This window comes from Exserohilum turcica, assembly GCF_000359705.1.
Source record: "Exserohilum turcica Et28A unplaced genomic scaffold SETTUscaffold_4, whole genome shotgun sequence".
Lineage (NCBI taxonomy): Eukaryota > Fungi > Ascomycota > Dothideomycetes > Pleosporales > Pleosporaceae > Exserohilum > Exserohilum turcicum.
The window spans coordinates 1,667,648-1,693,087 of NW_007360247.1; the positions used below are offsets into that span (position 1 = coordinate 1,667,648).

At 56.4% G+C, this 25,440-nt stretch overlaps 7 protein-coding genes across 7 annotated transcripts in view; 3 read left to right on the forward strand and 4 right to left on the reverse strand.

Annotated features, from left to right (window-relative positions):
• Positions 1-1,207: 1,207 nt before the first annotated feature.
• Positions 1,208-3,996, reverse strand: SETTUDRAFT_42817 (uncharacterized protein). The gene is made up of 4 exons (XM_008029969.1): positions 3,871-3,996; positions 3,699-3,819; positions 3,615-3,648; positions 1,208-3,564 (listed from the first exon to the last, which is right to left on the reverse strand). The coding sequence occupies exons 1-4, from the start codon at positions 3,968-3,970 to the stop codon at positions 1,240-1,242; spliced, it is 2,580 nt and encodes an 859-aa protein (XP_008028160.1). The 5' UTR covers positions 3,971-3,996; the 3' UTR covers positions 1,208-1,239.
• A 1,464-nt stretch (positions 3,997-5,460) lies between these two features.
• Positions 5,461-8,285, reverse strand: SETTUDRAFT_172634 (glycosyltransferase family 3 protein; the record flags this gene model as incomplete). The annotated part of the gene is made up of 5 exons (XM_008030320.1): positions 5,461-5,812; positions 5,865-7,420; positions 7,477-7,752; positions 7,809-7,852; positions 8,105-8,285. 5 exons carry the CDS (start codon positions 8,283-8,285, stop codon positions 5,698-5,700), a joined length of 2,172 nt encoding a protein of 723 aa, XP_008028511.1. The 3' UTR covers positions 5,461-5,697.
• Positions 8,286-9,234: 949 nt separating this feature from the next.
• On the reverse strand, positions 9,235-12,723 carry SETTUDRAFT_164396 (uncharacterized protein). Its single transcript, XM_008030321.1, has 2 exons — positions 11,578-12,723; positions 9,235-11,527 (listed from the first exon to the last, which is right to left on the reverse strand). The coding sequence occupies exons 1-2, from the start codon at positions 12,613-12,615 to the stop codon at positions 9,524-9,526; spliced, it is 3,042 nt and encodes a 1,013-aa protein (XP_008028512.1). The 5' UTR covers positions 12,616-12,723; the 3' UTR covers positions 9,235-9,523.
• Positions 12,724-13,846: 1,123 nt separating this feature from the next.
• Positions 13,847-16,358, reverse strand: SETTUDRAFT_164397 (uncharacterized protein). Its single transcript, XM_008030322.1, has 3 exons — positions 16,156-16,358; positions 15,678-15,989; positions 13,847-15,620 (listed from the first exon to the last, which is right to left on the reverse strand). Exons 1-3 carry the CDS (start codon positions 16,212-16,214, stop codon positions 14,222-14,224), a joined length of 1,770 nt encoding a protein of 589 aa, XP_008028513.1. The 5' UTR covers positions 16,215-16,358; the 3' UTR covers positions 13,847-14,221.
• A 1,807-nt stretch (positions 16,359-18,165) lies between these two features.
• SETTUDRAFT_155421 (uncharacterized protein) lies at positions 18,166-20,240 on the forward strand (the record flags this gene model as incomplete). Its single annotated transcript, XM_008030323.1, has 4 exons — positions 18,166-18,330; positions 18,381-18,438; positions 18,560-19,266; positions 19,323-20,240. The coding sequence occupies 4 exons, from the start codon at positions 18,166-18,168 to the stop codon at positions 20,238-20,240; spliced, it is 1,848 nt and encodes a 615-aa protein (XP_008028514.1).
• A 2,345-nt stretch (positions 20,241-22,585) lies between these two features.
• On the forward strand, positions 22,586-23,382 carry SETTUDRAFT_164399 (uncharacterized protein). Its single transcript, XM_008030324.1, has one exon. It carries the CDS (start codon positions 22,841-22,843, stop codon positions 23,078-23,080), a length of 240 nt encoding a protein of 79 aa, XP_008028515.1. The 5' UTR covers positions 22,586-22,840; the 3' UTR covers positions 23,081-23,382.
• Positions 23,383-24,461: 1,079 nt separating this feature from the next.
• SETTUDRAFT_155423 (glycosyltransferase family 71 protein) overlaps positions 24,462-25,440 on the forward strand; it is a gene marked incomplete at both ends in the record, with an annotated part of 1,902 nt that continues 923 nt past the window's right edge. Inside the window, one exon of the mRNA XM_008030325.1 lies at positions 24,462-25,391. Coding sequence (XP_008028516.1) covers positions 24,462-25,391 — 930 coding nt within the window. The remainder of the gene's footprint in view (positions 25,392-25,440) is intronic.

Below are 25,440 nucleotides of genomic sequence, written 5' to 3' on the forward strand. Positions count from 1 at the left end.
AATACCATTTTATTTATTGTTCTATCTATACTTATATCTCTCTATCTTTCTCTCTTGCTTGTTCGGGAATAGTAAGCTATGTATGCAGTGTTTTTGCTTTGCTTTGCTTTGCTTTGCTTTGCTTTTGTGCACAACATGTATGTAATTACACGAGTTTTCTTCTTCTTGTTTTTTTCCTCTCTTTCTGTGTATACAATGATGGTTATTCAGTATATATTATACCAAGTACGTACTACTGTTTACAATGTTTACAACAACAACAAATTATACGCGTGAGAAAGAAGAAGAAGAAGAAGAAGAAGAAGAAGAAGAAAGAAAAGATATTTGAAAAGCGAAGGAAATAAAATAGAAAAGAGTCTAACGAGTGATTCTACATATTCTCATGCTCCATACTCTTACGACACTGACCAACTAAAACGATGGTACGTATATCTGTGTTGGCCTTGACAAACACGCACCCTCTCCCCAAAAAAAGAAGAAAAAAAAGTACATACAATGAATGAATGAATACCTCTCGTCTATTCACCATTCCCACTTGTAACGTTTGGCGTAACAACGAGACAACGAGATAACGACAACGCCATTGAAATTCGCGACGCTCGCCCCCCCCCTCTCTCTCTCTCTCTCCCAAGAGAAAAAAAACATATATATATCCAAAGTGTTGATGTTGATGTATTAGAAAAACGTGCTTTTTGGAGGGTTTTTAGAGTCAAACGCCTGCAACTTTTGGACCACTACAACAGCAAGAATATGATGAAAGGGGGGGTTTTTTTTTAAAAAAAAAGGGGGGGGGGAGGTTGTCCAACAGACAGAAATAAACAAACGTAAACGCTATCAAATCTACTCGAGTACTTACGCAGAAAAAAGACCGAAAAAGAACTCTCTCTCTAACCTAGATAGATAGCTGGATCCAAAAGATGAGAGACCAAAAAAAAAACGGAAAAAAATCTCGCTCGCTATATAACAAACACGCGCTCTACAAAGGACCCAAGGGACATCTCTCGTACAAGAAGGGGGAGTGAGTTTTCAATCATGACGATGATTAAAAAAAAAGGGACGCCAGCGAGAGAAAAAATCAACCGAAAGTGAGAAAGATGGGGATATACGCGGCAGCCGAAATACATACACCATAACCCCCCCCCGTTCCTTGTTCCGAAAAAAAAAGAGACAAGAAAAAGTGTATAAAACAGGAAGATGAAAAAAAAAGATCAACCAGAGACATATATATATATATATATTCTAAGCAGCCTTCTCTCTATAAGAAGAGCCTGTAGGACCGGCACTAAACGCACCGCTCAGGATACGCTTGAGCTGTTCAGGTCTAGTTTCCTGCACCATTCTGTCGCCGCTGGCGGTGCTCCTGCGGCTGAGCATGGTGCCTGTGCGGGAGAAGCTGCCTGGAGGCATGCCGGGGCCCATGTCGACTGCGTTGCTGCCGCGACGGGCTCTCCTGGTGGCCTCTTCGTTTTCCTTTTGGTGGAGCGTTTCCGAGGGGAGGAGGATGGCGCGGTCGAGGGCGTAGGGGAGACCGCGGTGGCGGCCGCGGATCTGCATGGCGATGATGATGAGTTTGGAGAGGGGCTTGAATTGTGCGGAGAAGGAGGTGTTTGTGTTTGGGAAGCCTTGGCTGAGTCCGACGGTGCCGTATGCCGAGACGATTTCAAAGAGGACGGAGAAGAGGCTGAAGGCGTATTCGTTTGTGTTTTCGAGACGCGGGCCCTCGATGATGGAGATGAAGAAGAAACCTAAAAAGACAAACCACAGATCAAAGGATAGCTGGAGACGGACATGGTGCGACAGATAGCTCAATTTCCCGTCCTCTGCGTCATCGCCGGTCCAGACTCCTAGCGACTTTTCTTCGTAAACGTTGGACTGACGTATCGACATGGCAATGGGGAAGATGGAAATATACATCATGATCAGATAGCTGACCTGAACCGCAGGATGGAGGTCGGCAATGTTGACGACGGCGAAACCTGCAGTGCGCGTCGAGGCGGCCTGGAAGAGACCGGCGAGGAAGCGGTAGCCGCCAGAAAGGGATGTGACGGTTGGGTCGTCGAGATCGAGAATGATGAAGAAGATGAGATCAACACCGTTGAGAATAACGAGGATCCAGAACAACCACCAATTTGCTTTGCTTGGAAACAGCAGCGTAAAGCATCGACGCGGGTGGTCGAGCAGAAAACGGAGCTCTTCCCAGACGGCACTGCTCCTAGGTACCAACTTGGAGTAGACCCAAATTGTGAAGCGGAGCATGCAAGGAAAGCCAGTGTTGCCGATAATAATAAGAAAGGTACCGAGGACCAGGGGCCAAATGGCAAGTTGGAACGAGACCATCGAGTCTGGAGTAAGCGTAAACCCTAGGTCGTTGAACAGGGACGCCGAAGTGAAGAAACCCCACCACGTGGGATTAACACCAATCGCTTCCACAATGCCCCTGTAATGAGCATTATGGTTAATCCAGGGTGCCAGACAGATGACGCCAATCGTGTGCCAGCCGAGATAGAAGACGGTAAGGATGACCGCCAGCAATTTCAAAGCCCGGTACTCAATACCGCCCAGCTCTTCTCTTTGCTCCTCAGTCAGGTCGACAAAATTTGAATTACGCCCGAGGGTAGGTGTCCAGCTGAGATAGGGCACTGGATCCTCATCTTCCTCCTTATCCCGACTAAGGAAGCTAGCAAAAGTCCTTGTGCGTGATCGGTTGTGGAGATGCATTGATGGCGAAGGTCCATTTGCGTCAGCGTCGTTGGTCCTTGTTCTGCTGTAGACGGAATGGCCATTGGGGCGTTGCTGCCTGTCCGGGACATCGATGGTGATGTGGTTCTTCAGCGGCCGGTCGTCTCCGTTCAAAACATGCGGCAGCGAGTTGGAGCGTTCGCGGTTCCTGGGAGAATTGAGACGAGACTCTTGAGAGACTCGACTCGTAGTCCTGTCCAACTCTTCTTCCTCTCCCTTGACTGCTTCTGGAGTGAGACCCTGGTCAAAGTCACGTGGGCCTGGAATACGCAGCTTGTTCCTCGCCGTGGGATTGCGCTGGGCTTCTACAAAAGCGATGCTCCTCTCCTTGTTGGACTGGGGAAGTCGATTGGCAGGAGAATCTTCCAAGGAATCTTTGCTTAATCGTTTCGAGGGCTTGTTGAGATTGTCTGCCCATACGATACCCGCGGGGTTTTGCGCGGGAGTCTCTGGTCGAACGAATGGAGGCATCTCGTCTTCGCTGGAGCTCGATCGTCTCGGACGAATGCCGTTTCCAGTGGAGTCCTGTCCGTCACTGAAAGCGTATTCATTCTCGATTGTGCCACCGTGGGCGTGACCATTGGAACCGCGCATGACTCTGATTTCGCGCGCGCCGACAGCCTGCTCTTCGCGTCCAGCGTCTCGGTCCAGTTTGTTTTTCATTTCGCTCTTGGCCTTGGACAAGGTCCGGCTGCGACCACTCCTGTTGCCTCTTTCGAGGACAATGTTCTGGAAGCGCTTCTCGAACCAATACAGGCGGACGACGACGACGGAACTGTGGATGAAGATGGGCGTGCACATGCACGTCATGAGATACAGCGTGATCTGCACCCAAGTTAGAGACATGTCACACGCAGTCTGGCCCATGCACGCACCTGCTGGTACAAACTTAGCTTGTTGACGTCAATTCTGCATGGCCAGTCAGTCTGCGATCGCCCAGTGTCGAGGCTCATACACACGTGTTCAGACCACTTTGTGTCGCGGCACCGCTGGCGAAGAAGAGGGCATCAATGTATGGGATGCGACCATTGCCATACATGATGACGGAACCAATAAGCGCCCAGCCGATAATGTATGCATCTGGTCATGTTGTAAGCACACAAGTCGCGTGGCGCTCTCTGCAAAACATACAGTGCAATGTTATGAAGTTGGCGTGCGGCTTGAGCGCCTTGAGCCACGACGGCGTGTACTTTTGCAGACACGAGACCAAGGTCAACCAGGGGCCGAACATGATTGCCTGTGGACGCTGGGGAAGCGTGGGCGGAACGAAGGGGGGGGGGATTGGATGTCCCAGCCGTGCCAATGCCAGTGCAGCAGTGCCAGCATCGTGAGGGCGAGAGGAGACGACCGTATGGCGGAAACATGGGCGCCAGGGTTTGCGCTGGTCACTAAGCTTGAAACCCAGCTGTTTCCCTTGGGGGAGGGGGGGTGCCATGATGTAAGACGGCAGCTTTGGCGTCCATGTGCGGTGTTTTGGGCAAAACACGGAACGTCGCTCGGCGACAAGAGCGCGAAATAGTGTATACACGTCGGCTGTTCGTCTACGTCAGTGCCTCACATGGCTGCGGCTGCGGGCATGCGGAGGGGCAGTGGGCGTGCATCATGTCCGCAACTGGGGTGCTCACGCGTTGCGGGGAGGGTGGTGGGGCGCAGAGGGTGTGTGTGTGTGTGTATGGAGCAGTAGTGGCAGTCTGGCGATGGGCGTGGGCGTGGGCGTGGCAGGTGGCGTGGTGGAGTGTAGTCTGTATGTGTATGTAGTAGTATGTATGTGTATGTAGTAGGATGGACGCCTGCTGCATGTGCACCCTTTCCAGTCTGTGTCTGCAGGGGTCGACTAAATGTCCGGGCGCACCAGTCGATGCTGATGCGCTGCACAGGCACAAGCACAAGCACAAGCCTGGGCGCGCGCCGCCTTCCGCGGCCTCGACACGCCGCTTGGCAAACATGGCCAACCGCGATAAGCCGGCAATCGTTTGGTGATATCCACCAAAATCTTCCCACCCTCGTCCCCCGTATTTCTGCTTGCACTCCCCCTTTGAGCCATATCCGCCATTCCCACCTTTGCCATGCATCCAGACGGTCCTTTTCTCCATCGCGCTACCGGGTCGGTCCGTTGATGCCCTTTCTGACGCCCGCTGCTGGTCCCATACTCGCTCCATAAAACTACTCAGCTCTTCGTTTGCCCCATCCAATTTCCGCCTGTCCACCCACGTCCCCCCCCCCCCAGCGTCGTCCCCTTTGACTCGCTAGTAGCCCTTTTTTATATTCGGATTTGACGGCGGCGATCCCAACTCCAACTCCTCGGCCTCACGGGCTTGTTGCCCTGAAACATCAGCCTGCATCGGCCAGCAGATGCAACACCGCCCTTTTTTTTTCCTCTCGTTCTTGGCGCAGCACGTCCGCTGCGCCTCAGTGCCCAGCCGCGCCACACCCACACGTCCCTAGTCGGCGCCAGCTCCGGCTTTGTTGACGCCGGACGTCCCATGTATGGCTTGGCCAATCTTCTGCTCGCTGGTCGTGACGGCATGCCTGTAAGCGTCAGTAACGAGTTGCACTGTCGTGCTCCGTCAGCTTGGCTGTGCACCTCCCGCCTTACCCTGCTTGCCCATTCACCGGCCCTCGGCATGCATCACCAAGCCAGAAATGCCCTCACAACCAAGACGCATGTGCCCTCTTGGTCCGGAAGTTGCGGCAATCGACGTGTACACCAATTCGGACCGTGCCCACGCCATTCGAGTGGTCTGATAGACGCTGATATTCTCATTCCTAAAATACACGGGCCTGCTGCCCACACAGGACACCCACACAGTCCTTCTTCACCCGTTCGCTCTCCGCCTCTCCGCCTCTGATGCACTAGTTGCGCGTAATATCAACTCGCACACAAGGGAATAGATCAATACAACCTCGACAATCTTTGCTTCTTTCATCGCCCTAAACAACAAGAGAGAAAAAAGACGTCTAGTCAGTACCATTCACTCCAGTCGTCATGGTAGGGGTGTTTGCGCCTGAGTTAGGCTTACTCTTCGTCTTCAAGGTAAGCGGAAAGGTAAAGTCATCGGCCTCTTCCTCTTCACTGCATGTTTGTTAGCAACCGTCTCTCCACAATCACCACAGTCGTTACTTACGGAAGCTTCCACGCAATGTAGTCCTCGGTGCTCAGTCCTTCGCGGCCTTCTTGCAGCGAAGCAAAGTCACCTGGCGTCATCATGCCCGAGCGATCGCGGGGCGACCCAGGCTCCGACAGGGGCCGAGAGATCTTGATATCGTGCGAGTTGAAAAAGTCGGGCTCCTCGTCGCCTTCGTACGCCGCAGGGTATGCCCGTCGGAGAGCCAGCTGCCGAGCCTTGACATACTCCAATCCCATGCGCTTCCAGTCGAGCAGGTCACTGAGGCGCTCCGTGCGATTCCGCTGGTTGATGCGCTGGCGCTTGCTCTTCTTGGTAAAGTCAAACATGTAGTCGACAAGCTGGTTGACCGAATCATCGACGCCCTTCATCCTTCGGTCTACAATGTAAATCCCGTAGTCCTGCGCGTTCTCAATCAGCTCCTCCATGTAGCAGCCAAAACCCGACAGGTTGGTTGTGATACTGGGCACACCCATGACGGTGCATTCAGCCGGCGTGTATCCCCATGGCTCGTAGTACGACGAGAATACACCAAGATGGGTTCCACGGACAAAGTCGTCGTAGTCCATAGGCAGCACTGGGTTGGCCGAGTTCAAAAACTCTGGATGGAACACAACCTTGACGCGGTCCGACGGGTGGTTGAAGAGCTGGCAGCGACGCAGTTGGTTCAGCACGGGGTCTTCGGCGTCGTTGACCATGTTGTGCGTGACAATGGGCGGCAGGTTGTGGCGCTTCATGGCGAACAGCCGTCGGCGAAGCAAGATCTTGTCAGCGGGTGTGATCAAGTCCTTGTCCTCGGGCAGCTCCTGGCCTTCTGTCCACGTCAGAGACCGCTCAAACAGCTTCTTGGCCACATTCTCGGCAATGCTGTTGACACTGTCGTGGAGCGCCTTGATGACTGCCTGTCCCTTTAGCGAATCAACCGAAAGCGATGTTGTCTGCGCGGGCAGAATAATAAAGGCTACCACTGTCATGTTGGAGTTTTCGCTCTTCATCCTGTGGTTGAGGCGCGCCAATGATTCAATGAACATGTCCACACCCTTGTTCCTGTACTCGTAACGACCGGCCGTGAAGAAGTATAGCGTGTTCTCGGGATCAAAGTCGTTGTGGCCGTAGAAGTGTCCACGCACAAAGTCGTTGATCTTGACCTTGGCCTGCTGGTGCAGATTCTGGAACTCGTGCGTGGCTGAGAATTTCTTGACATTCAACCCATTGGGCAATACGCCGTCGGGCTTTCGCTTCAGGAGATGCTCGCTTTCATAGGCCGTAATGTGCGACACGGTTGTGAAGACATCGGCAGCGTGTGTAGCGGCGCGCTCAATGCAGTAGCGGTGGTAGATGCCGCGCTTTCCTGCCTCGGCGTCCACGTCGAAATATTGGAGGTTGTTGTAGAAATCGACTGAGCCGGCGCAAAGGTAGCGGCCGAGAAGTGTGGCATGCGTGGTGAAAATGGTCGTCACGTCGATGCGGCGCTTCTTGCACAGAGGGACCGCAACACCTGCAAGCCATTCGTGAAACTGGACAATGACAGCCCGCTTCTTTTCATGGTAGACATACTGCACAAGCCAATTAGCGCAAGTAATGACGGTTTTGCCCACGTTTTCCCTCTTACCTCGCCCAAAAACCATGCAATGAGGTAGCCAAAGACAATGGCCTCGTTGGTCTCGGAATCGCCTGGGGGCGAAGGAATGCCTGTCGAAGACCACAGGTCGCCCTTCCACTCGTCGAGCCACCTGTAGCCAGTGCCCGTGTCGAAGAGGAGCACGCGCGGGGCACCGTCAATCAGCCAGCGTCCGTATAGCGTCTTGATGCCCCGCTCGTCCATGGACTTGATGGTGGCCAGCAACGCGGGGTCTTTGGGGACAATGGGCTCTACTTCGACGGCCGCCTACGACTTTTGTGAGCATTACCGGCGAGTGCGAGAGCAGCATGTGGCGCGCCTACCGATGCCCTGTTCCACGGGCCCAAGAGCGTATACGCATCCAAAACTGGGGGGGTATTGTGTGGTGTTGGGTAGATTGCGCATGGGATGGGACGGGTGCAAGCAGAGTCTGGCGCATTAGCGGGGGGGGGGGGGGGCGGCGTGCCGGTGACTTCACGTGACCGTCTCCGCCTCCAAGTCTGTGGATGTATTACCTCCGCCTAGGCCCCCCCCCAAACCCCCGTCCGGCGGGAACCCCGCAATCTTGGGCCGTATGACGAAGCAATGCAGCAGAGCTGGAGCCGGCCACGGTATGTACCATTACCGCTGCGGCATTTCAGATGCAAATATGGCTGCGCGGGCCTCGTGTGCATCCAGCATGATGCCTTTCGGGCTTGCGCCTCGCCCGCCGCCGTTGTGAGGCGCATCGAGCACATGGCCATGGGCAGTCGGCATGAAGCCAGCAGCCCGAAGGGATCGGTCGATGCTCCGCTTCTCATTTCCACGCGAATCTGTTGAGTTGTTGACTCGCGCGTCTGGCCGTCTTCGCAGCAGCCTTGCGCTCTCACTGTGGCCATTGGGCGCCAGCCGCGGAGAAGAAAACCTTGCCCGGCGTTGCCACTGCGCGTGTTTGTCGCGGTGGCTGGATGTGTATGTGCCGTCTGCAAATTGCGTGTATGCGGCGGCGCACGGCGAGGGCCCGACGACGTCATCCCCGACAAGCGAACAGTCGCCCTGGGGCGCGGAGAGTGGGAGGGCGGTGGGCCGAGCATGAGCATGGCAATCCCAATCCCAATCCCTCCCCACGTCGAGGCTAACCAACGCTCGTGCACCCAAACAAAAGCGTCTCGCGAGGGCTTCTTCCGCTCCACGGCCACTCTCCAATACCGCTCCGCCTATATCCACGCCGCCCGCCGTTGACCTTGTTCCCACCGACTCAACTGCATCTGCGGCCGCACCACAACCTTGTTGGCGACCAATACTTCCTACTCCCCCCAGCCAAGTAATCCAACCGCCCCTCTAGCGCCACAGCCCGCAGCAGTCTAACCCAGCACCGAGCTCAAGCTCCGTTGACCCTGTTCCAGCTCTCTATTTTTCCCCAAACACCTCGCCCGAGCCCGCCATTGTCCTCTCACACCACCCAGCTTACTCCAACACCCGCAATGGCTTCGGGAGCGCGAGACGTGCAGAACCACATTCTGTTCGAGGTTGCGACAGAAGTCGCCAACAGAGGTAGCTTCTCGCCCGAATTGAACCCCCCCCCCCAAAATGACGCAACGCCCTAACCTGCCGCAGTCGGCGGCATCTACTCCGTCCTCAAATCCAAAGCCCAGGTCACCACCGCCGAGTATGGCGCAAGAAAAAAAAAGTCGTTTTGTGTGAGACAAGGATATATTTTTTTTCTGTTGGGGTCGTATTACACGCTCAGTCTCCAGCTAGTCGCATCTAGACCCCCGTCCGCTATGCTGCTATTATCTCAAAGCTTTTCATTATAATGTCGTCTGCATCGGCCGTAAACAAGAAACAACCCCGCCTCTTCCGCCATCAGTCCCGACCATCTATCCCTACGGACAACCAGGCCGTTGACATGTAGACCGCCCTACATAACACATGTCGCAAACAAAGGAACACATAAAAAAAAAGAGAGAGGACATCAGGCTAAAATCACAATGCATGCAAGAAACATACGCCCATGGCTCGTTTGGGTAATGGTTCCGCCCGCAAACCATCCCAATCGCTAGTCCTCACCACTGCGATCGATAATCGGCGGGGCTACCGGCAACCCGCTCAGCAAGCTGCCTTCAGCAAACTGGCTGTTCGTCGCCAGGTTGACCATTGGTCCCTTGGCTTTGCTGCCGTCCATGACGCCTCTGCCCACACTGTCTCTGCCTAGAGAGTAGCCCGCTTGAGACACCAGTCCCCCGCCCGTAAACGCCTTGCTAACATCCTCGGGAATGCCTCCGTGGTTGTTCTTGGTGTGCGCAGCAAGAGGCTCGCCACGGCCCTTGAGCGACCGTGTGCGGTCCAGCCCAGCAGCCCGCGATGTGCCTGGGCGACCCGCGCGCCAATCCGTCGACGGAGGGACCCTGATTGCCTCTTCAATCGACGTGGCGCTCTCCACCAGTGGCCCTGCACCCGCGCCCGGAGTAAACCCCTTGCCCTTGTTCAGGTGCTGCGGCGGCGGGCGATACGTCGAAGGGATCTTGATGGCTTCTTCAATCGACGTTGCGCTCTCCACAAGTGGCCCGGCACCCGTCCCTGGATTGTATCCTTTGCCCTTGTTGAGATGCTGCGGCGCCGGACGGTATGTCGAGGGGATCTTGATTGCTTCTTCCATTGACGTTGCGCTTTCGACCAGCGGCCCTGCGCCCGCCCCCGGATTGAACCCTTTGCCCTTGTTCAGGTGCTGTGGCGGCGGGCGGTACGTCGGCGTAAGATCAACCAAGGGCTCGGGCATGCCTGGCACGCGCTTCGAAGCACTTCGCTGGAGCTCGCCTGACGTTCTCCGATGGTGATTGCTGCGCACCGAAGTGCTGCGTTTTACACCACTGTCGCTCATCGGCGGTCCCAGACGACTGATGTTGTTCAGCAGTGACGGCCCGTCTGTAAATGGGCTTGACGGCCCCGACGCCTGCTCCCGCGCTTGGGCGGCGGCCTGCCGCTCCGTGTAGGTTCGGCCCAGAAGGCCACCAGAGGCAAACTCTTCGTCCTCTTTGCCGTCGGAGCTGCGCTGTCCAGACGTCTGCCGCGACATGGGCTGCGACGCGCCGGCCTTACTCGCTGCACTCCTGCCCAAAGCTGCTGGAGGCGGGTTCTTCGCCCGCAGCGACTTTTTCCGCGTGTGCATGGCTCTGCTATCCAGCTTGGAGAGAGGCTTGTCATCCGGGAACTCGCCGGGCTTGTGCACTTCAATCTCATCCAGCTTCTTATTGAAACTGTCCATGTCCAGAAGCGACGAGAAAGCGCCGAGCTGGTAATGTGAGCCTACCGACTCGCCCCGCGAATGACCTGATGTCTGCTGTGCTTCGGCAGTTATGTTACGCTGCGCCGGCGACTTCTTCTTCTGCCCCTCGCCCTTTTGATGCTTGAGGTACCAGCTGCGCCACGTTTGCAGAGCGCCGTAGAAGAGGTTGGCTGTGTCGCGGTCATTCGTGCAGAAGAAGTGGACGTATTGCGACTCGTCTGCAAAGATGTTCGACTTTTGCATGCTCTTGACGGCATAGCATATCTTCTTGGGCGGCTTCACCTTGGCCAGCTTCTGCTGCGTGACCGTGTAGATGTCATAGTCTGTGAGTGTGAGGATGTTCTCGAGGTCCTTTTCCTTTGTCTTTTCGTTCTTGGCCATGACTAACTGGCCATCAGCACGCAGCGTAAGGAGGCGCTTGCTCCATTTGCCGGGTCGCGACGAGTACTGAATGTAGCATGACATGCCTTCGGGCCTGGTCTCTGGGACCTTGTATGCGAGCAAGTCATCCTGGTTGATTCCGTCCACGTCCGAGTCGATGATGGTCAGCTCGTTTTGATTGTCGTGGTCCCACGAGTTCATGACATCTCGCACATATTCATAGTTGCGCAGCGGGCGCGTGATGCTGACTTTGGTAAAGTACTCGGAGATGACGGCGGTACGCACATCAATGGGGTCGGTCAGGACTGTGGAAGCAGACTTGATCAAGTCCAGGGGCGTAGTGGTAGGGGTGACTGGTAGCAAGATGCGCTTCTTGTTGCAAACCACGGTAACGCGCTGCCGCTTCTGTTAGTCGCATTATTACACCGAAGAAGCAACGAACATACCCTGTCACCAGCATTCACAGCTGACGTCGGTGCATCGATATTTCGTACTACGCCTCCTCCGCCCGGTCGAATCGTCTCGTCGGCGTGGCTGTCAAGGCTGAGGGAGAGTTGCGGCGCGGGGGCGAGTTGTGCAGGCGCATCGAGGCCGAGGGCGTCGTCTTTTCTCCTCTTGAACATGCCGACGCCTACATCTTGCTGCCGCGGGGGAGAGACGGTGGGAGACGTCAAGGGCGGTGGTGCCCTTGACGGTTGCCGCTGTCGTTCTTCCTTGGACTGAGAAGCCTTTCGGGAGTCGACCTTTTGCAGTCGCCTTCCACGCTCCTGTTCTGCCTTTTGCTCTTCTCTCTGCCGGCGCCGTGCGTCGGCGGCCTCTTGAGCCTCTCGCTGCTGTTCTCGCAGGCGCGCAGCTTCGTCCTCTTCTTGGCGCAGCTTCTCGGCCCTGTCCAGCTCGGCCTGGCGGGCCTGTTTCTTCGCGCGCGCATCTGCGTCGTGCTTTTCTCTCAGCTGGCGCTGGCGCTCCTTTTCCTTTGCGAGGATTTCCCGGGCGCTGTCATCGCTCCTGAGCGACAGTTGCCTGGGCGCATCGCTGGGCGGGGGGGATGCTTCTCCGCGAGCGTTGGAGGACCTGGGGCGGCGCTGGGCGGTATTGGCAGCATGTGACGAGTGGTACGGGGAGCCTGGGGTGCGGTATCGGGAAGCAGAAGGCGGCGACTGGGGCAGCGGAGGCTCTGAATCATCCGAGTCTGGGTTCAGGCGTTGCAGAGGGGGTTGCGGGCTGGTCGCGTGCGAGGTCACGGGTCGGCGGTGATAGCGACTCATGCTCCTGCTGAGCGACACGTCGTTTTGAGGCGGTGAGTCTGGAACAGCAGGCATAAGGGGCGCTGGATGCGACGGCTGGTGGTGCTGCGAACAGTGTGCGGGCGGTCTCGTGTGCTGTTCCTGGGCACGCCTCACGCTCCTGTAGCGAGACATCTTCTGGGTTGATGCGGCAGCTGCATCAGCCGCCGCCGGCGCCGAGGGCATCATGTCAGTGGCCATGGAGGTGTGGGGAAACGCTGTACGACGGGCGTCTTGGTGCGTGGGGTCTGCGAGGCAAGGGACATGGGAAGCAAGCCCTTTGAGCACGTCGAGCGAGTGAGTCGGGGGGGAGAGGGCAGAGGCGATACGCAGGGTGAGGTGAAGAAGCAAGCAAGGCACGCAAGGGGCAGAACGAGAGGTAGAGTACTCGGACTGCTCGCGTGCTTGAATCAATGACGTGGCCATGATGGGGGCGTGGCGGGCGCAGGGCGGAGAGAATTCAGGATGGCCATGGCCGTGGCAGTGGCCGTGGTAATGGTGATGGCAACAGTGGAAGAGGCGGCACCAGCCACAGCCACTCGTCGGGTGCCGCGCCCTGGTTGTTTGAGTAATGCAATGCACAACATGGAGATCTGCAGGATGCTTTGCCAGGGCGGGCGTGCAAGCACGGCGTTTCAGGCACGGCGTGTGGCTGGCAGTGGGCGCCCATGGGTCACGCGAGGGCTATTGTTAGTCCTAGTGCACGCCGCCAAGCGGGCGGCCGACCTGCCTTGGTTTCAGCGCAGGCTGGTCGTGCCTGCGTGTGGCTCTCTCTCCTCGCTTCCCTCGAGGTTCCAGCCCCAGCGAGCATCCAGTAGTCCACGAGGGGGGAAACGGGGGGCCATGTTTCGGCTGCCTGCCTTGCCCTGGTGCGTGGTTGGACTTGTGGAATTAATTGTCGACAACCAGCAGCCGACTACCCGCCTGCCCACGCCCATGTGCCCATACTAATACCACCTGGACATACACACACCCACTACCCACTACCCCCCCCTCCACCGTGCCCGAGGCTGGAGAGACGCCCGCTCTGTACGCGCTAAAAACACACACACACACACACACAAAGCATTGGCTCGTAAAACCCACAAAGGACGCGGCCACGGCGGGAAAGGGGAGGTCCAGACGGACTGAGGGGCGCATGGAGCCAGGCCGGTGCGGGGCTCGGTCTGCGGGAGTCGGAGCATTGGCCTGGGGAATGAACACGCAAAGATGACATTGGACATGCATATTGAGCCGGCGGTTGAGGACAGCGCGTGCCTGAGTAATGCCACCATGGAGAGAGAGAGAGAGAGAGACCATTGCAGTGCGGCTAAAAAGCCTACATATGCAGGTCCGTGTTTACGCAAAAAGCGGCTAATCACAACACTAAGCTAGGGACACGCTGCTATAGATACGAGATCCAGTCTCGTGGATTCGGGCACTCTAGTGGTATTTTTTTTCTCGTATGTACAAATTCTCGGCCAACCATGGAGAACTTGATCCTTCACCTCAGGTTATCCTTGTCCGACGCTCACCCGGTTCTGCCCTGAGTCGCCATACATAATTCGTCCTTGAGGTGCGCCGCACCATAGCCTAGCCGTGAACCCCAGAATCAAAGGAAAGAAAGGGAGAAAGAAAGAAAAAAACCTTCTTGGTATCTTACAGATATGATGGATGAAGAGGAAAAAGAAGAAGAAAAAAAGAAGAAATGGACGGGTATCCAGAAGAAAGAAGGGAGGACAAGGGAAAGTAAAGGGGGACACATGTCAGTAACCAGATGCTCCAGATGCTCCGTTCCATGCATGGCGTGCGCCCAGAAAGGGATCAGCTAACGCCACAAGTCCGCCCTCGAAGCCCGCTTCTCGCGGCCGACGTGGGACATCCAGCTGGCACGGGGATTGCCACCAAGAGAGTTGGAGTAGCCATGCCCAAAGCCTCCGCTAGGCGCCATGTGACCCGCGCTCCTTGGCCTTCCGTCGTTATCAGCCGGTATGGCCAAAAACCCACCGAACCCGTTCGGTACCACTATACTCTTGCGGGCATCTCCGCCCCATTGCGGCCCCAGACCCTTGTGTGCCGAATAGCTGCTCAATGGCCGGCTTTGCGACATGGACGCTCGACGGCCCGCGCCCTCGGGGGGCAGGATGGAAGTAAAGATCCAGTCCAGCTCGTCCAGACCCTTGGAATAGACCTCGAGAGGCTGGTTGAAAAAGGCCGGGGGCGCTTCGCTGAACGGACGCACAGGCGGCACAAGCGTGAGGATCTCTGGAAAGTCGGGATCACGAACCCAAACCTCGCGTAGGGCTGGCAGCGAGTTGGACGTGAGCGAATTGGCTAGATACTGGTAGTAAGACGAGCAGGGCGAGTAGACCTGGTTGGTCGAGCCGGAGATGACCTCGAAGTTGAGCTTATGCAACGTGTACGAGGTCATGGGCGGGATGGGGTCCAGCGGGAGAGAGACAGACACCGTGGCCGTGTACTCGAGTGTCTTGAGGTTGACTGCTGCCTTGAGGACAACGTGCAGAGAGGCCACGGGAAAGCCGGCGCAGCCTTTGAGTACAAGTGTCCTCAGTCTGGCACTGCACATGGGGTTGTGTAGGAAATGGGCCAGCCCATTTGCAGTTACCGCGTTGCACTTGTCCAGCTTGATGGTCTCGAGGGCGGGAAAGGGCGGGATTCCGGGAGCATCGTGGAAAGTCGAATCGTTGAGCCACTGGGCGCCGGTAATGGTGAGCTCCTTGAGCCGCGGGAGCATGCCGAAAACCTGTCTCAGGATGCTGGGCTCAACGTTGATCTTGTGCAGCTCAAGCGAAATGAGCTCCTGCCAGTAGCCCTGGAGAAGCGACTCGAGCGCCATTTCGCCACCCTCGGTGTACTTCATCTTGCGGATGTGCGGGCATCGTGCCTGCAGCTCCTGGCGCAGCAATTGGCACGACTGGTCGCCACTGTAGAAGCCGTCGGGGAGATCGATGTATTCGAGGTTGGGGCAGCCGGATATGGTGCGCGCAAGGTCGGCCTTGCAGGCCTCGCGGGTCATGTACGGGAGCTTGATGAGGCGCACACGCTGGCCGAGGTACTGGTTGCCGCGGACACTCTGGCCAAGCTGCTGGAGGCGCAGGGTGGGGGCGTCTATTTCATCGCCGTTGCGCGACTTGCGGCGGCGCTGGTCGGCGTAGATTTCCTCGAGCTCGCAGTAGTGCACCGCGTCGATGCGGATGCTGTTGTATCTGCAGGCAGGTTAGCAAGCGTGGCGGCGAGGTCGGGATAGGGTAAGCAGCACGTACAGCAGGCCTGCGGCGACACCGTACCACTGGCGCTTTGTCAGGGCACAATGGGCGAGGTCGCGCATGTCGCAGCTCATGCAGCCGTCGTTGCCACTGTCCTCGCTTCCGTCGAGCGACTCGTCGGCGGAATGGGGGCACACATGCTCGAATATGCGGCGCAGGACATTGTCGGGCAGGCGCACAAACTGGTCTGGGCCGTGGTATTCGGGGATGGCGGGGGCGTAGAGGTCGTTGCGGACACGCGACTCGCTCTTCTTTGACGTCTTGTTGCGGCGGAAGCGCTTGAAGAAGCCCATGATGCCGCGAGACTGTCTGCAAAAAAAGAGTTACTAGGAGGCCAAGGGCATGGACGCGGTCGGGAGAAGAGTGAAGGGTAGTCGAGGCGGAGGTGGAGGTGGAGGAGGAGGAGGCGGCGGCGGATATTGCGAGTGGAGTGCTTTGTCCGCCGTTTCAAAAAGCGGGTAGGGTGAATACTCACTCGCGTCCGTTTGGCGCAGCCTGCGGGGAAGACGAGAAGCCCCGTTGCCGAGAAGACATGCTTGGTGACGCTGGCGGACCCGAATGACACGGATAGCGACACGAGCTAAGGGCTGTGGGCTGGGAGCGCAGGCGGCCAGTGCAAATTCCCCGGGGCGTGGAAGCGGCCGTGTGCCAGTAGGGAGGGCCAGGTGCATAAATTCGCAGAGGGGCGGCGGCGAGGACAGGACAGAAGGGGGGGGGCGGCGGCGACAGGAGTTTAAGGGGTTGGCAGCCCTCGCACAGCTATGTAAAGGACACGGCGCGCGTCCAACGAACAGCTGCTGCTACGCATGTCGGTGCTAGAAGCTGACAGGGCCAGTGCTGTGGCTGCAAGGCCGTGTCAGCTCAGCGTCGAGATCGTCCGCCGTATGCCCCCCATTCTCAGCGGTGCGGTTGAGAGTTTCAGGTCACGTGCTGACGTGGCCCCCGCGAACAAGCGCCAGGGCAGATCGCCAGGGGTCGACGCCGCTGGCCCCTGTCGCGGCGGCGCCTTTGGCTGCGCGGCGCCGTGTACATGTAGGTGGATGGATATGTGTGGATGGCGGCGTGTGGGATACACATGTATGTACGTACACATGGCATGCGTGTGTGTGTGTATATATATACACATGTCCAGTGAGTGGCTACTGATGGCGGGTTGCTGGCTGTGGGCCCCCTTGGGCGTGTGTTGTGCGGCCCTGTGCCGCTCATCGATACCACACCCTCACCCACACACACCCACAAGGGCGCCACCGGGATGCCCCGTTGTGCCGGCGCTCCTCTATGCTATATATGTATCCATCCATGTGTGTACTGCTGCAGACGTAGTAATATGTGCTGCACACATACATATGTATACACGATGCGCCAGCTGGCCGGCTTGGACCCTGCCCTGGATAGACGGACAGACAGACAGACAGACAGACAGACAGACAGGACTGGCCTGGCGGCGCCACCACTATTCCCGACCGCCAACTAGTACGAGTACGTCCCGCCCCTACTAACACCACACACCCACGCCCACGCCCACGCCCACGCTCACACTCCCCTCATGCCTATTCACTCGACCGCCCTCTCGCCCGGCCGCAAAAGAACCATCCCCGTGGCGCCCGCTGCACGGCCGGCTGCGGAGCTTGCGCGGGTCGTGGCCGCCAGCAGACGCGTGGAGGCGGTAATGAGAGGACGTCAGGCGTTTCGGAAGTGTACAAATGGCTGTGCCGGCATGCCCTATTTCTCGTCGTGTACATACAGCGGCTGCTCAGCCCATTGCTCATGTTATCGCCTGGCACGGCCGTCCAAATGCCATGGTGCATGGCTGCCAATGGCGACGTGCGGAACAGCGCCTGCCCGTCCCCCAGGGACCATGGCACGGCAAAAATACCCGTGGAACTCGTCCAAAACAAAAAATCCACGACCGCCAGAGCTCCCAAATACTAAAACAAAAAAAATAAAACCTCTCCCTCGCCCTCTCGCGCAGCCAGCCCGGCCGCGTCTGCACCCGCCCCCCAATGCTCGCTCTGTGACATGCTCGACCCTAACCTCGAGCCTCGCCAAGATCTTCAAAGCTGTGCTGTGCCTTAAGCTAGCTCTGCTATCCACGTCAAGAAATCTTTCCGGGATCATTGCACGGAGCCTCAGGTCGTCCGTCCCCCATCTCAGAGCACCTGGTTTCATCTCGCTGGGACACCCCAACCTCGCCTCGCCATTCACCTCGAGGCTTTTGTTTTTCCCCTTTCACTCGCTGTGCCCTTGACAGCTGTTCCCCACTTCACTTCACCCTGCCGCATTCACCTCCCCTCCCTCCCCCCCGCTGACGTACTCGCGGCGAACCTCTCCCTCGTACTTCCGCCGCGTCTACAGCCCTCGTCCTCTCTCCTCTCCTCGTCGACGAACCTCGCCCGCCGCATCGAACCTCGCCCGCCCCGCCGCCTGATAGCTGGACTGCCCCAGGCATACCCATACTAACCGTGCTCTGATCAGACTTTCTGCTATGGCCTCCCAACCCACGCCCACGCCCCAGGCCGCGAACCTCGACCGCTACGTCGTCATCCATGTAGCCACGACCTGCGACGAGCATGGCGTCTACGTTACAAAGGACTCGGCAGAGGTCATTGAGCTTGGCTGGATTCTGCTCGATGCAAAGTCGTGCGAAGAGGTGGGCTGGCCAACCCCGAGCTTGGCCCTCAATTGCTGATTCAATTCCAGCTGCATCGCGAGTCTGTCCTGGTAAAGCCCGTCAACACACCAATTACGGCCCTGTGCAGTATGTGCCCTTGTTTTGCCCCTCGTTGTGTTGCTGCTGCTGCTGCTGCTTCTCCTCCTCCTCCTCCTCCTGACCCCGGTCACATACAAACAACACCCGCTAACTGGGGCCCTTTTCACAGCCAGCTTGACAACCCTCACCTGGGACCAGGTCCGCAACGCCGGCTCCTTCCGCGACGCAATCGAGCGCTTCAACAACTTCCACACCGAGCACATTGCCCCCAAGAACCTCGAGTTTGCCTTTGTCACGCTCGACTCATGGGACCTGCGTGTCCAGCTGCCGCGTGAGGCTAGGGACAAGGCCGTCGTTCTGCCCCCATACCTTCAGCACTCGCGTACATTTGATCTGCGCACCGAATACCAGCGCTGGCAGGCACACCACCCAGAGTCGTTGCCGTTTGGCTCTAGCGCCCTGACCAACATTTGTGCGGCTCTAGAAGTGGAGCCTGTCCAGTCTTCGGCGCCCATCAAGCACAACCTGCCCTTTCACCTCCAGGCTCTTGCCCCCGCCTCGCCGCGGCGGGCCATGGAGGAGGCCGTTACACTTGCTCGAGTTCTGCGTGGCCTGATCCGCAAGTCGCAACCGCCCCAGGACCACCCCGACGTCCTTACTAAGCCCATGGATGCTCGGGCTGACGTACGCGCCTTCTTGTCTGAGCGCAGCAAGGTCCTCCACATGAGCGGTCTGCCCCACGACACTACTCAGTCTGAGCTGGAGAGCTGGTTCACTCAGTTTGGCGGTCGCCCAATCGCTTTCTGGACTCTGCGTACGCCAGACCAACACAAGCCCACCGGCACTGGCTTTGCCATTTTCTCTTCTCACGAAGAGGTACGTGTAGTCTTGGTCATTTTCACCATTCGCTTTAACTAACATTTTATGTTTAGGCTGCCGAGTCGCTCTGCATGAATGGCCGCGCCCTCAACGAAAAGGCCATTGAGGTCTCGCCCTCGTCCACCCGTGTCCTCGATCGTGCCTCAGACATCATCACACCATTCCCTCCTAGCAAGAACCGCCCTCGCCCCGGTGACTGGAACTGCCCCTCTTGCGGCTTCTCCAACTTCCAGCGCCGCACAGCTTGCTTCCGATGCTCTTTCCCCGCGATGCAGCAGGGCCCGCCAGGCGGCGACCCCATGGGCTACGGTGGTTACGGATATGGAGGCCACCCGGGCATGATGGGTCCCCCTCAGCACCACATGGGCCACGGCCATGGCCACGGAATGGGTGGCGGACACATGCGTGGAGGCACTGGTGTTGTCCCCTTCCGCGCTGGAGACTGGAAGTGCGGTGAGAACGGATGTGGATACCACAACTTTGCAAAGAACACTGCCTGCCTTCGCTGTGGCGCTAGCCGCGCTGGTGCCGCCGTTGTTGCCGACTCTGCATTCCCCTCTCCTATGGACACTCCCTCCGGTTTCGGTATGGGCCCTCCTTCGATGGGCGCCGCTCCTGGTGCGGGTCCCTATGGCCCTGCTGGCTATGGCGGTGGCGGTTTCCCAGCTCAGCAGTATGGTGGACCTCCTAGCTCGTATGCTCTGCCCTCGGGCATGGGTGCGGCTAGCCCCTACCCTCCGATGGGTGCTCAGTACGTGCCCAACGGCGGCATGCACTCAACACCGTTTGACAGCCGCTCGGCCGAGGCTGCCTTTTCTTCTGCCGACGCGTATCCTGCGCAGGGAGCTCCCAATGGCGGGGGCGATGGGCGCAACGACCCCTTTGCGTTCCTTTCAACCGGCTTTGGCTCTCTCTCGATGAACGATGACCGACGCAACGTGTCCAACCCCGCCAACAAGTCGCCGGCATAAATACACTCGTACATAGGTATCGATCATCTGGAGCGCGGATCTTGCAGGTGCAATTTGATATGGGATGGTTTCTTCGGATAAGGCTGGCGTGGGCAAGATTGGCTTTTGGTGGAGTTTGACAGCATCGGTCGATTTAAGAGATTCGTGGCATTTGCAGGCTACCTACGGCACGGATGCGTATAGACGGAAAAAACCTCATTTGACGGAGTTCGATACCTTGGATGGGGGGTGTTTGGGGATCGACTTGAAAAATATAGAAAAAAAACCCCGGACATAACTCCTATCCGGGTCTCCCGGTAATTACTTTCTTCACTCGCACTAGCACGTATAAGTCACAAAGTAACATAACGTTTCCCTCCCCCCTAAGCCACCCCCCCCCTTCCGCCCGCGCGCGTACCAACAAGGGTGCATAATAGCTAGCTTGTTGGCAAACTATGTATGTACGAGGATAACTACCTTTACCCCCTTCCATGTCATTGTCATTGTCATTATCATTGTCATCGCACGTGCGTCGCCGTCGTCGTCGTCGTCGTCGTCAGTCGGCACTTACATACATTACATTATATGCGCATGTTTAGAGTGCTCACCTCACGTAAGGGGGGAAGGGGGTGATTCCAGCAGGGGTAATATTTAAGCATAATCTGCCGGCTAATATAACAGTTAACGTACAGGTCTCTAGTATTAGAGAAAAAAACAAAAAAACAAGGGAAAGAGAAAAGGAAGAAAGAAAAAAAAGTAATAAGAAAATTAATGACTGTTGTGTAATGAGTAGCGACTCGTTGTGTACATGTAATGGACTCGTTGGTATGGATATGTATGTGTGTATGTGTGTGTGTGTGTGTGTGTGTGTGTGTGGATATAGAGGGGCACAGCCATACACACCACAGCAGATTATATATTATATGTTATCGTATCGTATCGCGCGTATACCAAACAAGTCAGACTAACTACTACTACTACTACTACTACTTTTGTTATAGGCAACCATGGATCTTACTTACTTACTATCTCGCATACACATATATCACATCACGGTGCGCCCTCGCCCCCGTTGACACGATTCAAAAAAAAGTCTTTCTTACATGGCTTAGTCCCCATGTCGGACGTTTGCTGCTGATGCTGATGCTGATGCTGATGCTGATGCTCTCTCTTATCTTGTCACACTTGGATATAATCTCCTTCTACTCTCTCTCTCTCCTTTCACACACACACACACACATCAGTTCTTTTATTTTTCTTCTTTTCTCTCCTCTCCTCTCCTTTCCTCATCCAGTCTTTTTCTGCTCTCTCTCACACACACACATTTACGCACCTCAACACCACTACTTAGTCTGCAACCACAATAAACCAGAACTTTTTTTTTCTCCATTTTTTTCTACAGAACCCTACTACTGACTAACTAACTAACTAACTAACTAACTGACCAAGTAACCAACCGACCAACTAACTAGCAAACTAACAAACCAAAAAACAAAAAAAAAACAGACGAACAAACTCCAAATTATTAGAAGACGTATTAAACCTTACGGCTTAGAAGAAGAAGGAAAAAAACGATTTAACCACAAACAAACATTGCTCCCCCAACTACGCATAAAAAAAACTAACAAAGAACAAGAACAGGAACAGGAACAAGAACAAGAACTGCCTCCCTCCCTTCCTTTCCTTTCCTTTCCTTTCACATACCGCACCCTAATATCCATTTGCAACCCACCCCCCTTCCATGCAAAACCCTCGACTTTTTAATTTCAATTTGTACCATGTAAGAAAGGAAAGAAAAAAAAGAAGAAGAAGAAGAAGAAGAAACACGAAGAAGAGAGAGAGAGAGAGAGAAAGACAAGAAATCAAGGGCAAGCCCCAGTCGATAATGTCAGAGAGAGAGAGAGAGAAGAGAAAAAAAAAGACACAAGAAAGAGAGAGAAGGAGAAGAAGAAGAAGAAGAAGCTCAAGGCCCAGACATTACACACGAAAACAATCGTCTCCAAAGATCCAAGAGCTCTCTCCTACAAAAGCCCCCCCCCCTTGTCCCCCCCTGTGCGCGCATTGCTAACCCGTCCAATTTGTACTTTTTTTTGCTTCAGTTCCCATTCCCGCCCAGCTTTTCAAAACAAAATTAATCTGAGGCTGCGATTTGCAATTTACGTATCAGCTTTTAGAATCAAAGAGGCACACAGTGTGAGACGGGACATGTGCATTGCACAATGTAGCTGTGTGTGTGTGGATGGGGGCGTCGTGGTGTTGGAGACGTGGACCCTGGTCATTTGGGGGCGAGGAGAGCATCCAAAAGCGGTAGACTATGGGCTACTATCATTAACTATCATTAACCAGATGGGTGTGAGATGCGAAAGAAGACGGCGACTCTTCGGCCCCGCACAGTAAGCACAAGCGCAACGTCGGGAGTTTGAGTGACCCGCGAGGATGGACGTACACGCGTGCGATACGGCGTTAAGATTGTTGTTGTTGGTGTTGTTTGTGCAAGGTTGCACGGGAGAGGTTGTGGGAACTACATGGAGCGGTGTGTGTGTGTGCTAGTAGAAATCCATGCTAGCTGGCACTCCATGTACAAGATGAGATGAAGCCGCGGCACCAGGTGGAGAGGGCAAATGGCAGCGCTAAACCCGAGATATGACAATCTCCCGCCAGGAACAAAACACGGCTGGCTTGTGCTTGGATTCGCAGGACGCGGAACATGGCGACTGGTGTCCACCAATAGGGAGTTTGTTCGTGTTCTGAAATACACAGACGCCCAGCGAAACATCCAAGATGCCAATGCTGACTATACACTACTGCTTATTAGTATGTACATGCCCATTCCTCGCCTACCGAGTATTGGCAAAAGATAGGGAAAAAGGCAAAATTTGAGGGGCGGGCCCAGAACGACGGCGGGGCCCTTTTGGCTATACAGCACACATTCAACCGGTCATGAGAGCGGGAGAGTGGAAGAATGGGGGGGGGGAAGAGAGAGAAAGAGGGCGCGCTCGAGAGAGAGAAAACGGATGGTGGCGCACTTGTGTGGGTCAATTTCCGAATGTCACAGTCCACCTAAAGTGGCACTGTGGACGCGCCCCTTATGCGCGCTAAATTTTTTTCTTTCCCATGGAATGCAACACGTGGTGTAGTATACGGTGAGGGCGTGGGATGGGGAGTTGGGCCTTTTAGGGTTTCTTCGCAGTGTTTTGCGCTCGAGGGCATGGCGGTTAGGGGTGGGGGAGGAAGCCAAGGGGTCGGGGTCGGGTGGAAGGCAGCGTGCGCGACTATATAAGTACTACTGCTACGTCGACGGTGGGTGCGATGGAGCGGGCGAAGGGGGTGGTGGTGAGACCAGGATGCGATGGATGGGGGATGGATGGTTGGACGTGGGATGAATGAATACAGGAAACCGTTTGCGGCGGGAGCAGGGGCCGCCCTGTCGCACTCGCGGGGCGTCGCCACGCAGCGAGTGCGTTATCAGTCAGCTAGCGGCTCTAATTTTGTGTCTCCCAATATCCATCCATGGCCAACCGCTACCCGGGCGTTGCTCAGCTCCTTTTCCATGCGCCATGCTCTCGCGGCCGCCAGAGAGCAGCAGAGAGGGCTGAGCAGCCGATGCGCTAGCCCGTGGCAAAAGGCTTGTTCGCACACCAGAAGACATCAAGCACTCGTCAAGCACCCGCCCGCCGGCTGCTACAAGGCCCATACAGACACCACGCACGGCTGCGACACCGTCGTACACGATACTACACCAACGACGCCTAGGGGGCGCAGCACCAGCCAGCCCGCGCAACACGGCGACGGGGAGCGCCGTCAGCATATAGTAAGTAACATAGTGCAGCACCACGCACCAGTGTCGAGATGGGCCTTGGGCTGGCTGCCGCCATGGGTCGCGCCTTCTCTGCCCGCCGTGGCGTGCCTGCCCGTTTGGAGTAGTGGCTTCCGCTCGTATCCTTCGTCGTGGTCGTCGGTCCATGTCCGCCCACCCCAACTCATCCCACCCATGCCATTCCTCATTTCCAGCCCTCTGTACGCGCTATCGCCGTAGCCTCAGTGGCATCACAGCCTCCATTCCCATTCCTCCGCCTTCATCTCGCCCTCCTCTCGCCCTCCTCTCGCCCTCATCTTACCTTGATCCCGCCCGCCGTCCCTGTTGTCCCATCTCCCCACTGGCTCCCCGTCCCTCTCCTCCTCCCATCGACAAACCCAAAACAAACACACCCACGCGCCCTCGACCGCGGCCCCCCCCCCGCAATGCTCTTCACTACCTCGCACTCGTCCATCCCGCGCCTGCTCGTCATCCCCCTCTTCTTCTGCATTAGCGGCTTCCTCTTCTTCACAAGCAAATACTATGGCTCCGTCGGCATGCACATGTCCATGCTCACAGGCAACAACATCACCGCCGCCAGTTCCACCTTTGGCGCCCCAGTCAAGCACTTTTGGTCGGAGCTCGCCACGGCCTTGCTCGACGCCCAACCCCAATGCGAGCCCTTGAAACTCGACGACGAGGGCTTCGAGTCCTTCATCAACTTTGTCCCGCTCGAGCCCCACAAGAAGCACCCCAATCGATTGGTCAACTTCACCGACAACGAGGAGACGGCCTTGTTCAGAGCCCACTATGCTATGCGCACCTCGGCCTCGAATCTCGCGCCCCACGTGCCCTTTACCAAAGACACTACCGGTATCGTTACCACGGCCAACGCAAAGTACATGCCCATCTTGTTGGTGTCACTGCGCATGCTCCGCCGCACCGGATGTGACTTGCCCATGGAAGTCTTCATTGACGACTGGTCCAAGTACGACGCAACAGTGTGCGACACTGTCCTCCCCTCGCTCAACGCCCGCTGCATTGTCCTGTCCAACATCTACGACACTGCCGCCGACGCAAAGGCTCCCGAGCACTACCAGTACAAGGCCTTTGCTATCCTCTTCTCGTCCTTCCAGCACGTCCTCTTCCTCGACAGCGATGCCTTTCCCTCGCAGGATCCCTCCGGACTGTTTAAAACTGCTCCTTACACGACCCACGGCCTCGTCACTTGGCCCGACTTCTGGGCTCAGTCCATTTCGGAGCACTTTTACCACATCGCCGCCATACCCGAAGTCGCATCTCAGTCGAGGCGCTCAACCGAAAGTGGTCAACTACTAATCAACAAGGACGTGCACCGCGAGACGATCCTCATGATGGTCTACTACAACTACTACGGTCCAGACTACTATTACATTCTCTTGAGCC